General features: G+C 44.9%; 4 protein-coding genes across 4 annotated transcripts; 2 read left to right on the top strand and 2 right to left on the bottom strand.

Moving 5' to 3' along the window:
* On the top strand, positions 1 to 1,590 carry EV420DRAFT_1672049 (uncharacterized protein; the record flags this gene model as incomplete). Its single annotated transcript, XM_060479074.1, has 7 exons — positions 1 to 339; positions 391 to 571; positions 626 to 633; positions 776 to 1,058; positions 1,107 to 1,233; positions 1,289 to 1,391; positions 1,447 to 1,590. Coding segments are annotated over 7 exons (1,185 nt in total), but the record flags the coding sequence as incomplete, so codon positions are not given.
* Positions 1,591 to 2,723: 1,133 nt separating this feature from the next.
* On the top strand, positions 2,724 to 4,337 carry EV420DRAFT_1589940 (uncharacterized protein; the record flags this gene model as incomplete). Its single annotated transcript, XM_060474892.1, has 7 exons — positions 2,724 to 2,805; positions 2,927 to 3,013; positions 3,070 to 3,200; positions 3,261 to 3,317; positions 3,361 to 3,444; positions 3,495 to 3,603; positions 3,748 to 4,337. Coding segments are annotated over 7 exons (807 nt in total), but the record flags the coding sequence as incomplete, so codon positions are not given.
* Positions 4,338 to 5,537: 1,200 nt separating this feature from the next.
* EV420DRAFT_1770235 (uncharacterized protein) lies at positions 5,538 to 6,987 on the bottom strand (the record flags this gene model as incomplete). The annotated part of the gene is made up of 4 exons (XM_060481063.1): positions 5,538 to 6,196; positions 6,542 to 6,565; positions 6,609 to 6,676; positions 6,725 to 6,987. 4 exons carry the CDS (start codon positions 6,985 to 6,987, stop codon positions 5,538 to 5,540), a joined length of 1,014 nt encoding a protein of 337 aa, XP_060322411.1.
* A 3,003-nt stretch (positions 6,988 to 9,990) lies between these two features.
* Positions 9,991 to 12,607, bottom strand: EV420DRAFT_1487401 (uncharacterized protein; the record flags this gene model as incomplete). Its single annotated transcript, XM_060470515.1, has 13 exons — positions 9,991 to 10,041; positions 10,092 to 10,157; positions 10,303 to 10,344; positions 10,504 to 10,540; positions 10,787 to 10,939; positions 11,034 to 11,135; positions 11,272 to 11,311; positions 11,365 to 11,414; positions 11,464 to 11,709; positions 11,771 to 11,932; positions 12,087 to 12,131; positions 12,200 to 12,259; positions 12,588 to 12,607. 13 exons carry the CDS (start codon positions 12,605 to 12,607, stop codon positions 9,991 to 9,993), a joined length of 1,074 nt encoding a protein of 357 aa, XP_060322410.1.
* Positions 12,608 to 13,256: the final 649 nt, after the last annotated feature.

The following is a 13,256-nucleotide window of genomic DNA, read 5'->3' as shown; positions in this document are numbered from 1 at the left end:
CGTCTCAGGGATAAATTCGAGCGGCAAGTTGAGAAGGCTGGCCTCGATGCCGTCTCCACACTTGTCGTAAACGACGCGGAGCTGGATCCAAAGGCATACCTTGATGCGTTGTTGGAGGTCCACACCAAGTATTCGGCGATCGTGACGCAGCATCTGTATGGAGATGTTGGATTTGTTGGCAGTCTGAGTAAGGCGTGCATAGCCTTCATTAACCAAAATTCGATGACGGCGACCATGAGCAGTAAATCGCCAGACTTGTTGGTCAGATACGCAGATCGGTCACTCCGAAAGGACAACTCAACAGAAGGAGCAGACATAGAGGGAGCCTTGGATCGTTTGGTGCGTTCGTGTTGCATCTTGGGAAACGTATGTTGGTTGATACACCCATAGATGACTGTCTTCAATTACTTAGAGGATAAGGATGTCTTTTCGCACTTTTATGCTGCGAGGCTGTCGAAACGTCTTATATACGGCGTGTCGGCTTCCGATGAAAGGGAAGCTGACATGATCTCCAGACTCGGAAAGGCCTGTGGCGCCGAATATACCAGCAAGTTGCGGCAGATGTTAACGGGTATGTCCTCAATAATATTCAGTCATATAGATATTGCTAATCCTTTGTGTACAGACGCAACAGTGAGTCAGGATCTAACGAAGCAGTTCAATGACGCGACATTCAGCATCATGGTCCTCGGTTCGAATTCTTGGCCTTTACATCGTCCGTCGCATGGATTCACCCATCCCAAGGGAGATATATCCCACATATGAGCGCTTCCAGAAATACTACCAGATGAGACATTCGGGCCGGAAGCTGACTTGGCTGTGGAATTACTCGAGGAACGAGCTCCGGACGAACTACCTTGACCAGAGGTATATCTTGATGACGAGCTCGTATCAGATGGCTATCCTGCTTCTCTATAATAGTCACAATCTGCTTTCTTTGTCTGAGCTCATCACGGCGACATCGATTCCGAAGGAGATCATTACCCAAGTCCTTGCCGTCCTTGTCAATGCGAGGATCCTCGTCGACGAAGAGTCTGAGCAGTACGGTCTTAACTCCAGTGAGTTCAAGTTGGGTGCGCTGTCATCGACTGATTTGAGTTTTCTAGGTTTCAAGTCGAAGAAGATCCGAGTCAATGTGAATCAGCCTATCAAGGCCGAAGGATCTGGACAAACAGAGGTGATGAGAGCCGTGGAGGAGGATCGGAAGTATGCTATCCAAGCTACCATTGTCCGGTATGTCGACTGCTTTGTATCAGGGTTTTGGAACCTCAGTCTTTTCTTCTTCTAGGATCATGAAGGCACAGAAGTCGATGACGAACCAACAACTTGTCCAGGAGGTTGTTGAACAGGTCTCCCAACGATTCACACCTCAGATTCCTATTATCCGAAAGGTACGTTCCGCTTGGTATCTCAAGTATCGTCTTGATTTCACCGTCGCCGAATCAGGCTATTGACATCCTTCTCGAGAAAGAATACCTCACAAGAGAAGGAGACGCCTTGATACGTAGCGTAGAATTATTCTCTCCAGCGAGACCCGTTCATCTGTTTACGTTCTTTCTGAGATGCTTCAAGTTCAACTCAGGCACGTAGATCAAAATAAAACTGACAAGAGAGGAGACCAGGATGCGTCAAGGTGTAAACATTTGTTGGGATTGGTGCTTTGACATTGCAAATACTTAATATTTTTACTCTGCGCGACATACAATAGAAGGTGGAAGCGCGCAAGCAACTACGAGAATCTCAAGTTCGAATCGCCCACGTGCCTTTGACCGAAGCTCGTCCCAAAGACTCCAGGTCACAGGAATGGTTACTATACCCTTTGCCTGAGCGTTCCTCAACCTGTCAGAAGTCTATTTAGACATACCGTTGAAGAAGGCTTTGCATAGAAACGCACCTGACCACGTTCCAATGCCTTCAAAGGACTTATGACCATTACAAGCTTGCCCTTCCCACCCAACGATGCCAACGCTTGAAACACCAGACTTTTGCCGTAGCCTGTACCTGCGCAGAAGATAGAGTCGTATGCATGTAGTACGCGCTGTACAGTATGGGGCTGCCAGTCGTCGGGGTTGTACGGCAGATGGAAACGGGTGCGCAGATGTTCAGTGATACCCCCTTGATTGCATGTCGGGTTCTGGGGCCTAGGGACCGGCTCTTAATTCCTTGAGGACGTTTTGGAGGATACTTATGACGTCTCTGAGTTCCTGGAGTGCGAGTTAAAGGTTTGGTGGGGGTTTTGGGTCGCAGGGTTGGAGGCATGATGCATTGATGCTGCATGATGATGTGCCAATAATGAAGGGCGTGCTGAGATGGAAAAGGAGCGTCACTGATGAGCAGAAATGTATGCCATAACAAGGCTAAAATGTTAGTATAAATACCCAATTGCGTTGAACTCGCACCTAAGAAATACGCCGCACTCAAGGCTTCATGAAGCTTCAAGGCTCTGATGGATTTTTGATGGGTTGAAGACTTTTCTGGGGCGAAATATCAATAGTAAAGAGTGCTTTAAGCCAAAATATTTTATCAGAGGTCAATACAGTTCCAATCTACAAATAACCCTCACTGACAGTGTGGATGAACAACGAGAAGAGGGAGAACGACGCTTCGCGCAGATGGTGTATGAGATATACCATCTTGCAGCAAGCCTTCTCGGATGCAGCTTGCCGCGACCACACAATCCAAACATAAAGCGTCGTCAAACAAAAGTAGCCAATGAGAGAAGAGCTTGGAACGAACCTACCATCATGCCTGCTGCTGCACTCCCTCCCGTCGAAACCATAAATGGCCTGAATGAAAATGGCATCAGTGCTATAACATTTGTCTCGAGTTTGAGAAGTCGGCCCCAGCCGGTAGCGTTGCGCTGATGCACGCAAGGATACTGGGCTACTTGATTATCCATTCCCCCCCCCCTCCGCGCGTCATGAAGTCGTCAAGGTGATACATTCGTGCGCACAGGACCACGCAAAGCTGTCCCAACTCGGGCAGACTTTCCTCAACTATTTCATCCGTCCCTGTAAGTTCTCCTTCATGGTGCGATAAGCCTAGTCTTGATATGAAACCGGCTCTCAGTCAAGAAGTTCAAAGGTCGGACGCCCGCCCCCTCAGATCATCCGTCACGCCCGTCGTTTGATGTACTCAAGAGGGATTTGAGGTCTAAAATTCGGGAGGCACCAAATCCCCATACAGAAGCAAAGGATCTCGTAAGTGGCGACGTGCATGCCACTCTCCTGAGAGAAGTCACATTTCCCTGCCTTTTCCAGGCTCTTGTCCGAGACGGGTTTCGGTGTGTAGTGACCGGCTCCTATGATCACAACACAGTTGAAGAAACTTCGGCTTCCACCGACGAAATTGGGGAAGCAGGCACCGTGTTACACACGGTGCGCACACATTGTGCCGGAATCCACGTATTTTAACGTATCTGACCAAGGCCCGAGCAACACAAAGGTGCGCCTTTGTCTGTTTTTCTACATTGTTGATGTCCTTATCCTTGCCAGCTCGACTATGCCGCTTCAGTGCTAGCAGTTTTAAAGCGTTTCGGCTACGACATTGAACAAACCAATGGTACTAAAGTACATTCTCTTTACAATGTCATGACCATGGAAGGTAATGGTCCACGACTGGTTTGATCGCTTGGAAATCTGGTTTGAGAAGACGGTGCGCATTACGCTATTACTTTTTGGTGGTCTTACTGATTCCACTACTCAGAAAACCCCAAATTGTTACAAACTACAAAATCTTTATCCTAAGTACCGACGGCGATTACCGGCGGAGGTAACATTCACCACCCCAGATCAAGAGAATCTGCCCGTCCATCCGAGACACTCCTCAGTCTGCATGCTGCTTGTGCCAAGGTCGCGCATCTTTCCGGGGCAGCCGAATACATTGATAAGCTTGACCGTGATGTGGAAGACTTGAGTGTATTAGCATATAATGGAAGTTCGGGTGAGGTATTAAGGAACGCCCTCTTGAATCACATGAATCAAGTTGTTGGCGTTGGCGCTTAAAAATGCCGTGGGAGATATATACCTGTTACGAGTCGGCCTGTAGCCCGATAACTTTTACACTTGTTCCTTAATATCGAATTATGAGAAGCCGACGAGGATCTTCAAGACCGTTGAACACGGTCACCCAAGGCGAGCCACAAGTACGGCCGGGGCATAGGGGGATGAAATACGTACTGCTGTCAGCGAACACTGCAGATTAGACAGCAAGTATAATGCATCCGTGTCATTTTCATGATTCGTTAATACGGAAGTTGTGAACCTGATGAGAACATAACATCTCAAAACACAGTGAACAAAATGCGAAGTAATTTGCAGGTTGCTATTATCCGAAAGGTACGTTCCGCTTGATATCTCGCGTATCGTCTTGAGTTCCACCCATCGCTGAATCAGGTTTTTGTGACTATCCTTCTCGAGAAGAATATATCAAACGAGGAGGGGACGCCTTGGTATACGTGGCGTAGAATCATTCTCTATCTCCCGCGAAACCCGTTCATCTGTTTACATTCCTTTTCTTTGTAGAATACTGTATTTGTATCTGCCAGCTATAGATATATTCGACTTTTAGAGTATCTTACCTCTCGCGTCCCACTGGTTGTCGACCATTACCGATGAAAGACAGGAATCTCGCTGCAGATCCGGCCCTCACCTTTATGGCGAATAGCATCTGCATCCTGCCAATATCCAACTGTTGGTATTTGTATAATGCGGACATCTGCCGATGGTGAAGTCGATTATGAGCATCATGTATGCGGCGATTTGCTACGGCGTCGCGTCTTCAAGGCTGTAAAGGCAGCACGAGTGATGGATGGAGTAATGACTTAGCGCCCGCAAATCGGCTTTGGATCATACCGTAAGAATACTCACTAGCACCGAAGTCGAAAACCTAGCAGATGTCTGTTTTATTACAACTCGACAAGATGAAGAGTACAAGAGAGGCATCTTATATACGTACAGGGCGTTCGGTCTATTGGTGACTATCAAGACTGGAACTGCACGCGGAGAAATAATATATGCTACAGAGCTGTATGACCGGGTATAAAAAATCATGAAACCATATCAAAAAGAGAAGAACTGGCGCTCAGGATGGTTGTCTATTGTAGACTGACGATCACAGCTGATGCTGACCGTATAACCATCCCAAGTGTTCTCAGCAGGGAGCTCATAATAAGTGGATGGTCCTCCATCATGGGTGGGCGCTCTTCCATGGTTGTTGGACCCCTGCGTCGTGATTGGATGATCCTATTTCCGCGAAGGACGAAGAGGATGCATACGTGGTCGAAGGCTCTCCCCAGCCGTTGTTGTGGTTGTATGTGTTCCCGTCATGCTTGGTGACTGGGTAAACGATGCAGTGGTTGGCTATAAACTATCATGTAAGAGGCAGGTTATCAATACAGAGAAGATGTGAATCAACGAAAGTTCGGGCGATGACCGCACGGGCGCAGCAGCAGGAGCGAAGGAAGATATTGGGGATCACAGCTTGGTTTCTATTACTGCGAAACTTGGCGGAGACGTCGTGGTAGTAGGAAAACAGGGTTATGGATCTGATGAGTCAGAACTCTCAGCAAAGGCAGCAGGGACAGGCGGCCACTGCTGAGAAGTTTGCATGCTCTGTGTAGCACGCCCGTGCTGGACGTCAGTCATGCCTTGTCCTTGAGTCGCGTGGACATCGTGGGTTATCGTATCAGTGTTCGTCATGAAAAAAGGGGGATATTGAATACGAGGGATCTCAGGCGCAGCAGTGGGAGTACGGTAGAAGAAAGATTGTGCATCCATGCCTTGGGCAACTGACCCGTACGGTAGATTGGCTACCGACAGAGAAGGGATCATCCTGCGCCCTCCGTCGTTCTTCGAGCCCTTATCCCCAGTAGAACCGCGACGCTGCAACGCGTGAGTAGACTTTCCAAGTTCATACGCCTCTTTCTCCAACTTAGCTATCGTTTTGTAGAAGAGCCGTTCCTCCTCTGAAAGTTCATGCCAAGCGTCGCTAGCGAGTCGGCTGACTTCAGCTTCGTTACTTGGAAGAAGGACCTTGTATGTAGCGAAGAATATATCCCGGAATATGGTGGAGGGGTTCCGTGGACGACGACCACGGATTTGATACGGCTGAGTGGCAGCGAAAGAGGGGACAGGCGCAGCCGTACGTGAGGCGGGCGGGGCCAGGGCCAACGTGCCATTGTGAGCCAGTAAAAGATCTGAGCAAAGTCAAAAAGATGCAAGGGGCATTGGAAATTGGTCACTGACTATTCGGAAAAGAATCATAATGAAGCGCTCCGGGATGCGCGTGAGCCATATGAAATAACGAGTAAGGCCGCGAGCGGCAAAGCCCGCTACCTTACATAACCTCTTTCTGATTTTTTTTTCGCAGCATGCAGGGTATGTTAGCATTATGCATGTTCATTGAAAATGTGGATGGAAAAATACAAGTACAAAAAGCTTTATCTTTCAAACTTCAAACTCTGTTTTTTGCATTTGTCCTCCAATTTCTGAACAGAGGAGCATCTGTGCGATGTTGCTTTCAAGGACAATGGCGTACTTACATTCGAGCATGACATCGATCGTATCTGATGACATCAATATAGTTATATTTTACGGTGTCGAGTGTACCTCCGTTCTCCATCTCATACGTATTTGGCGTGTTGTGGGGGTTCAGACGTTGTCCTTCGTATATAAATCTACCATTCAAACATGAGTAACACCTCGGAATTATAATTGTTACCTACTTTAATTCATCTACTTCCTTTCCGATAGTCTCGGCATAGACATAGAATAGCTTCCGTAAAGATGTGGTAGTTTTGAGCTTAAATATGTGTTCGTATCCAGTGGAGGCAGCTATCTGATCGAGAGTTGAGTGTAATGTTACACAGCGACCAAATCCATATCTCGCCTTTATAGTTATAGGACTCGAATCCGGGAGTGTTTGTACGTCATTAATTTCGATTTTGGGGGGAGGCGTTAAATGAGAGGAAGCTGCGAAGACTGACATGTAGGCGACGTCTGTCTGAAGGGTAGTAGAACATAGTTTTGTATGTGGTGGGACAAGACGCGGAGCATAATAAACGGTTTCGGTATTGTTAGAGATATTTTTCATTCTTGTGATATCATATTCGTTCTCGTGACATTGGAGGTTTTCATTCTTGTTTTGAGACTCTCATAAAGAAAGTCTCAGATTTTGTGAATCACAGTGCTGATAAGGTGGCCAACTCGCACCGGGTAGGAATATACCTACTCTACAATGGACGAACAGTTCAGCAAAAAAGCCAAAGTCATCCTCACAATCAGTCAGCTTGCTATATTTTTCACAATATTTAATGGCACTAAGTTTATGGATAGGGAAGACCATACTTTTGGGCCGCTTTTTTTGAACATCGAAGCATTACTTTTCACACTGGTTCCTTCCGTTAATTGAATCCGCCCAGGAGTATCAAACCCGTGACGATGTTGATGTGATTACTGGTTGGGTCATGCATGAACCATGGGAGGTGTGATAGATACGAATGTTGGGATGAAGGAATTGGAGGACGTATTCATGGTTCATTATGTTCTCATATGCAGTGGAATGGGAGAGACCACAACATGGCATTACAGTTGATGGGTTTGTATGGGGAGGGAAATCTGTTAATTATGAAGCTGGTACGCGGTGATGAAGGGAGTTCATTTGAAATTGGACACCTTTTTCCAGGGGATGATTTGATACAGATGCCTATGTATTTGAGATGGTCAGTCTATTTTGCTATCCATTTCAATCGTGCAAGTGACCTTTTTTGTAATCAGGTGGTTGAAGGTGGGGAGATTTCTTTTTTGAGATGGGTCGTATTGTGCCTACTTAGAGAAAGTGAGACATTTCAGTAGATAAATGTTGTGGAAAGCCAAAAAACTGTACCATCATGGATATGGATAAAGCTCAAACTCTTGATTTGCATCGTCCGTTCTTTTTATCAGCATTCCCAAACCACCATTGCGCCACCTTGTATATGAAAAGGACCTTTATGTTCATGAGGAAACACCACGACCAGTGCATATTACCACAATGTCGAACACACCATGTATCAGGGCGCACTCCTCGGACGATTGCACTTTGGGATGTGCATGTTGGGAGATGTACTCGTAAGTCGGTGCAGAAACACTGCATTCATGACTCACGTATTGGTAGTTCCCCATGATGCATAATAATCATTGGCTTTGTTTGGGACCGACCTTGAGGGACAGCAGCGGAGAAATTTTATTCAATGCACAAGTTAACACTTTGAGCAGGTTGTTTCTAAGGGATCAGAACAAGGTTAGTTTATTTATAGTATGTTAATGGTGACCAAGCTGAGGACTCAAACATGATATAGAATCTGTCTTCTCGAGGTTGGATTTTCGAGGACGAGGGTCATAAGCAATACTTGATGCTTTACGCGGATCTGCAAGTTGTCGTGAGTTTTGTCCTTCATAATATTGTCAGTTGTACAACACTTACAATTTCCTAGTCAGTAGATGCACCAGGATATCGGTTACCTGATTCGTCCAATGAAATGGGGTCTCAAATTCATTTGCCCATGACAGAAGATATGTTGAGCGAGTCAGCTGATTTTCCAGTCCATGTTTTAGTGACTTTGAAGAAGCACTTGTCTGCATCAAGTCAATGCGAAGTATGTATCTCTAGATGTCTAAAGACTGCTGATGTTTTGACCAGCCATTCCTAGGTCTTCGTGTTACACGTCAAGGAGCTTGAGATCATTCCGTTTTGAGCATTACATTTTGAACACGTCATTTTAAACATGTGATTTTTTTGTACATGTGATTTTGTAATATTAAAAATAGTTTCATGTTTTCGGCCCATTCTCCGATGTTCACTATCCAATTTATTTACATTAAGTTTGACTATGAGCCATGTGTAGCGCGTCAATGACAACAAGAATTCTGGCAAATAATACCTAATGACCACTTATAATGAAGGGAGGATGGGGGTAAGAGTTCGTCCATACCAGCTTTTACACCTCTCCAGCCTCCCCAATGAAGAATGCCTACGTCTCTGAGTCCTCATAATGACCACATGAGCTCCAGGCACTCAATGCCGCACTCTTTATCGTCGCGTTTACTGTTTTCATATAGCGTTAATTTTTGCTCGGCGAGGCGCCTTCGTTGGTATGGCATAACGCTCTGTGGGGATTTGGTACAGGACCACCTTGTGGTGCATGCCACGCATTTACTGTGGCCCTGGTCAACGTAATTGCAGGGTATAGACAATATATATGGCTGGATGTGATAACGTTCATTTGACTTGATGCCTCGGATGTCAGGATGGGAGCAAAAATCGATCGAGAATTGCTTTCTGTGATAATAAATGCTGTCTGGACTAGAATCAGTTCCTGAAGTAGGATCAAGGTACAGTTAGAGACCATTACCTGAAAAACGGAATGCTGATACATAGTGACCGAGCTAGCCCCCCATTTGGCAATGATGATAATCCAAGCCATCAATAGACTTGCAAAGCTTGAAGGCATGATCACGACAGAAAATGATCCAGGATGCATACGTCCCATTCGGTGTTATGATATTCAAATTATTTGTTTTCCAGTTGCAAGCTGGAGTAAGAACCTGTAACACCACGGAACCCACAACTGATGCGCTCATGTAATCGAGTGTGGTGAAGAAATGGGCTAGGATAGATGGTGGCATGAAATGAGTGAGAAAGGACCGTAGCCATGTGGTGACGATGCAACGGACAAGATGACGAAAAGTACGACTGCAGTGAGACAATCGTGCGAGGGATATTATGTCGCTATATTCGAGGAACTGTAAGACTAGTTCTTCGGTAGCTATGAAGTCATTGATCTTTTTATAATTAAGATCAACTGGCCAAACACAACTTGTACAAGTGGAAAAGGAGGATGTCATGGCGCAAAAAAAGAAAATATCATTTGCTCCCTGTGGTTCTGAATGGTATGCGAAGGTAAAGGGTGACAGTGCTCATCAATGAAAGAGAAGGATGGATGCTCCAATCTTATTTTTCTGTACTCGTGTTCATTTGAATGTCTCGATTCAGCTTGTAGTTCTATATAATGTAGGATCAAGGGTTTCATTAATAAAGGTAACGACCCTTACCAAATAGCAAGTGAGAACTGCTTTGAGTGGCTCGCAATAGTATAGGACATCCTTGTGAATGAGACACTGGCATTCACAAGTGAATGCGTCAGCTGAGGAGGTAGGAGAACTAGCAAGACATGGGGCATATTTCCAAAATGGACAAGGATTATTTGTATTGATCTACAGCGGAATAAACGACTTGGACAGGTGTAAAGGTAGGTAAACTTACTTTTGGAGGGTCGGAATCAGGACCGGCATAAGTCGGTGGAGACTGATGCATAGTTATGTAGTCGGTTTCGATCCTTTTGATAAGCATCTCATCAGTCGAGAAGATCATCGATGGAAAGGGGAGGTTGTATGGGGTTTTCTTTCAAAAATGAAATGGGGTGATGTGGTTGCATGGGTACGAGACAACAAGAATCCTACTGACCTGAGTGGATGGTATTTTATATCGGATTGCACATTTACTAAGATATCTAGCAGTTTCACGAAACAAGGGGATAAGTAACGTGAGGATAGGCATTACGATCAGTATATGATGCAAGTCACAGAAGAAGGAACGAACCAGGCCTGATTGATGCTGATTTTGTAGTCCGTCTTTTAGCTGAGTTGTTTTCGCTTCAGAACAAATGTATCGTCAAACAAAAACAGGGTTGCATTTAACTGAGGCATTAAGTAGTAGTAATACAATAATTGAAGTACAAATGAATTACATTACAGGACCAGAAGGTAGCACAGAAACAGGAATATCAGTTATGTCACCAGAATATCTTTCCATTACATGAGTGTCATCCACTCCAAGAGGAGTCTCATCTCCAAAATCTTCATAGAAAGAATCGAAAGGTGCTTGTGCAGTCTTTACTGTCCTGAGTTTCCAAGTGAATGGCGAATTGTACATTGAGAGAGATGCATTCGACATCCTCGCAGGACCGATATCCACCAATCATAAAGACTACTAACGCGTAGTCCCCAAACTTGATATCTGCCAAGGGAAGAGCAGGATAATGCGTCAACGCAAACTTCGAATGGCCCAAAAACATGGGAACTTTGTGAACATCAGACCTGATGGAAAAGCAGCGCAGATAATCCCTATATACCTTCATGGTTCCAGGCACGGATCGCTAAGCAGGGTATAACGATTAATACGAGTGTGATTAGCAACATATTGGTAACCACTCATGTGGTCCATGACTCTCACCATTCATTGGCACCGGTCGAAACCTTTGGCTCTTTCTGTCCTGATAAAAATTAAAACCAGTTTAACTTAATAGACTGGTCGAGAAAGACGAACCTTCCATGGGTTTCTGGTAGGAAGAAATGGTTAATCCATCTTTGTATACACTGAAAATAGGTTGTTGAAAGCGCAATATCTGGAATATAACTGCTACACATCGGGGTAGAAGGTGATCCCAGTGGTTGAATGTTGATCTCTTTGTTGTATTCTCCGTTCTCCAGACTGCAATGCGTTACCCGTCCTACCATGTAGAAGCTAGCATCCACATTATCAGAAGCGCGTACAATCTTGCGACCGTCGTTGGACTTGTTCATGACACTGTAACGAAAATTCCTCGGCTGCACTGAAAATAAATTGTATAGGTTGGTTCCTTCCGCTGTGAGAGCATATTTCAAGATGCGTCTGTACAAGTTTCAGTATATTCAGAATAATGTAACCTATATCAAAAGCACGAATGACTCACTCTGCCTTGTTTTCATTACCGCCAAGATGATCTGCAAGGACGAACGGAGTGATGGGGTACGGCAGTAGGATCGCTGTATGATATTCCCAACTCGCGAACACGTGTGGCAAAATCATCACAGGTTTACTCGACACAAACGAATGGAAGAAAGAGTTGAGGTTACTGTTGATCAACAATAAGCAAGATGACTGAAGAAAGCGAAAGCTTACGGTTTGATTACAGGAGTCGGGGATCGCTTACGTTTGTTCTCTGCATCCTTTTTATCGACTACAAAGCACGATCAGACAACTACTATTTCCAGAAGTGAATCTCTTACTGTTTTTCTGGCATGGCATCTGTCTCGATGATGTCGGCACTTTCCCTGTATTTGTGAGGGTCACTGTCAGTATTGCGTTAGAGGGGGCGAACTCTCAAACCACAAATACAAACCTTTTCACATCTCCATCTTGGACGGGAAGGGGCTCGATAGGAATCGAGGAAGTTGGGTTGCTGTGGAACGTCATTCAATGTACTGAAAAGAAAAAATACGAAATAGTATTGATACTTCTCGGTATGTGCGAATGGTAACGACCGATTCAGATTTGTTGGTATCCAAAAGGGTACTGTCCAAAGCAGATCCACTGTAGTAAAATGTATGAACATTGATTTTGAGACGATTTACGCTAAAATCACTCATGACACAGATATATCTACTTTCGGTTGCTTTGATTCATTCTCCATGGGAGGAGGCGTATCAGCGTCACGTTTAGTGGGAGAAACCCTGGGTGGTCCATAAGAATCTGATAGGAATGAGGCGAAAGGAAGCGATCACACTCACTTGGAATTCTTTTTGTGCATTTTTGATGTAGTTATAGTTTGTACGAGTGGGATCCTAACGAAGATGAGCTCATAGTGGTACCCCTGCTTTTTATGCATGTACATAACAAGAGAGGTGGAACATTAGCTATCATGTTCCTGTGGGTAACTTAACATAAAAACATGCGATTTCAGAATTCAATAATAATTCTGAGGTGTTTAGGAAGGGACAAGAAAGAAATGCTCACCAGATATATCATGTGGAAAATCAGATGTTGATTCAAGAAGCTGAATGACGGTACAAAGATATCGTTGAATTCATAGCTAGATTGAATGTGTTTGTTGTCAGGTCATGCAAACTATAGTCGAACGATGAAACAATTCAAGGATTTTTTTACTGGTAAATGTGGGCATCATCGTAGTCCAATTTTGTCTGTGTGGTATGCTCCAAGTGAGACAGCGGGTAAAACACAAAGCCATTATGCGAGTCAGCTGGTAGTAGGCGAGTGGTAAGAGGCTCAAATACAAGAGTGATGGATGGAAAACGATGGTCATCTGGAAAGTATACTTTCAATTTATCCTCACACGTTCATTGATATGTACAAACCTCTGACATTAATGCCCTTATCTTGTACCCCATGAGTCGACCTGGCACAGTTGAAGGAGGTTGTGAAGCAAATGGACATTCATA

This window comes from Desarmillaria tabescens (genome assembly GCF_030435595.1).
Source record: "Desarmillaria tabescens strain CCBAS 213 chromosome Unknown EV420scaffold_121, whole genome shotgun sequence".
Taxonomy (NCBI): Eukaryota; Fungi; Basidiomycota; class Agaricomycetes; order Agaricales; family Physalacriaceae; genus Desarmillaria; species Desarmillaria tabescens.
This window is presented reverse-complemented; position numbering and strand designations above follow the sequence as displayed.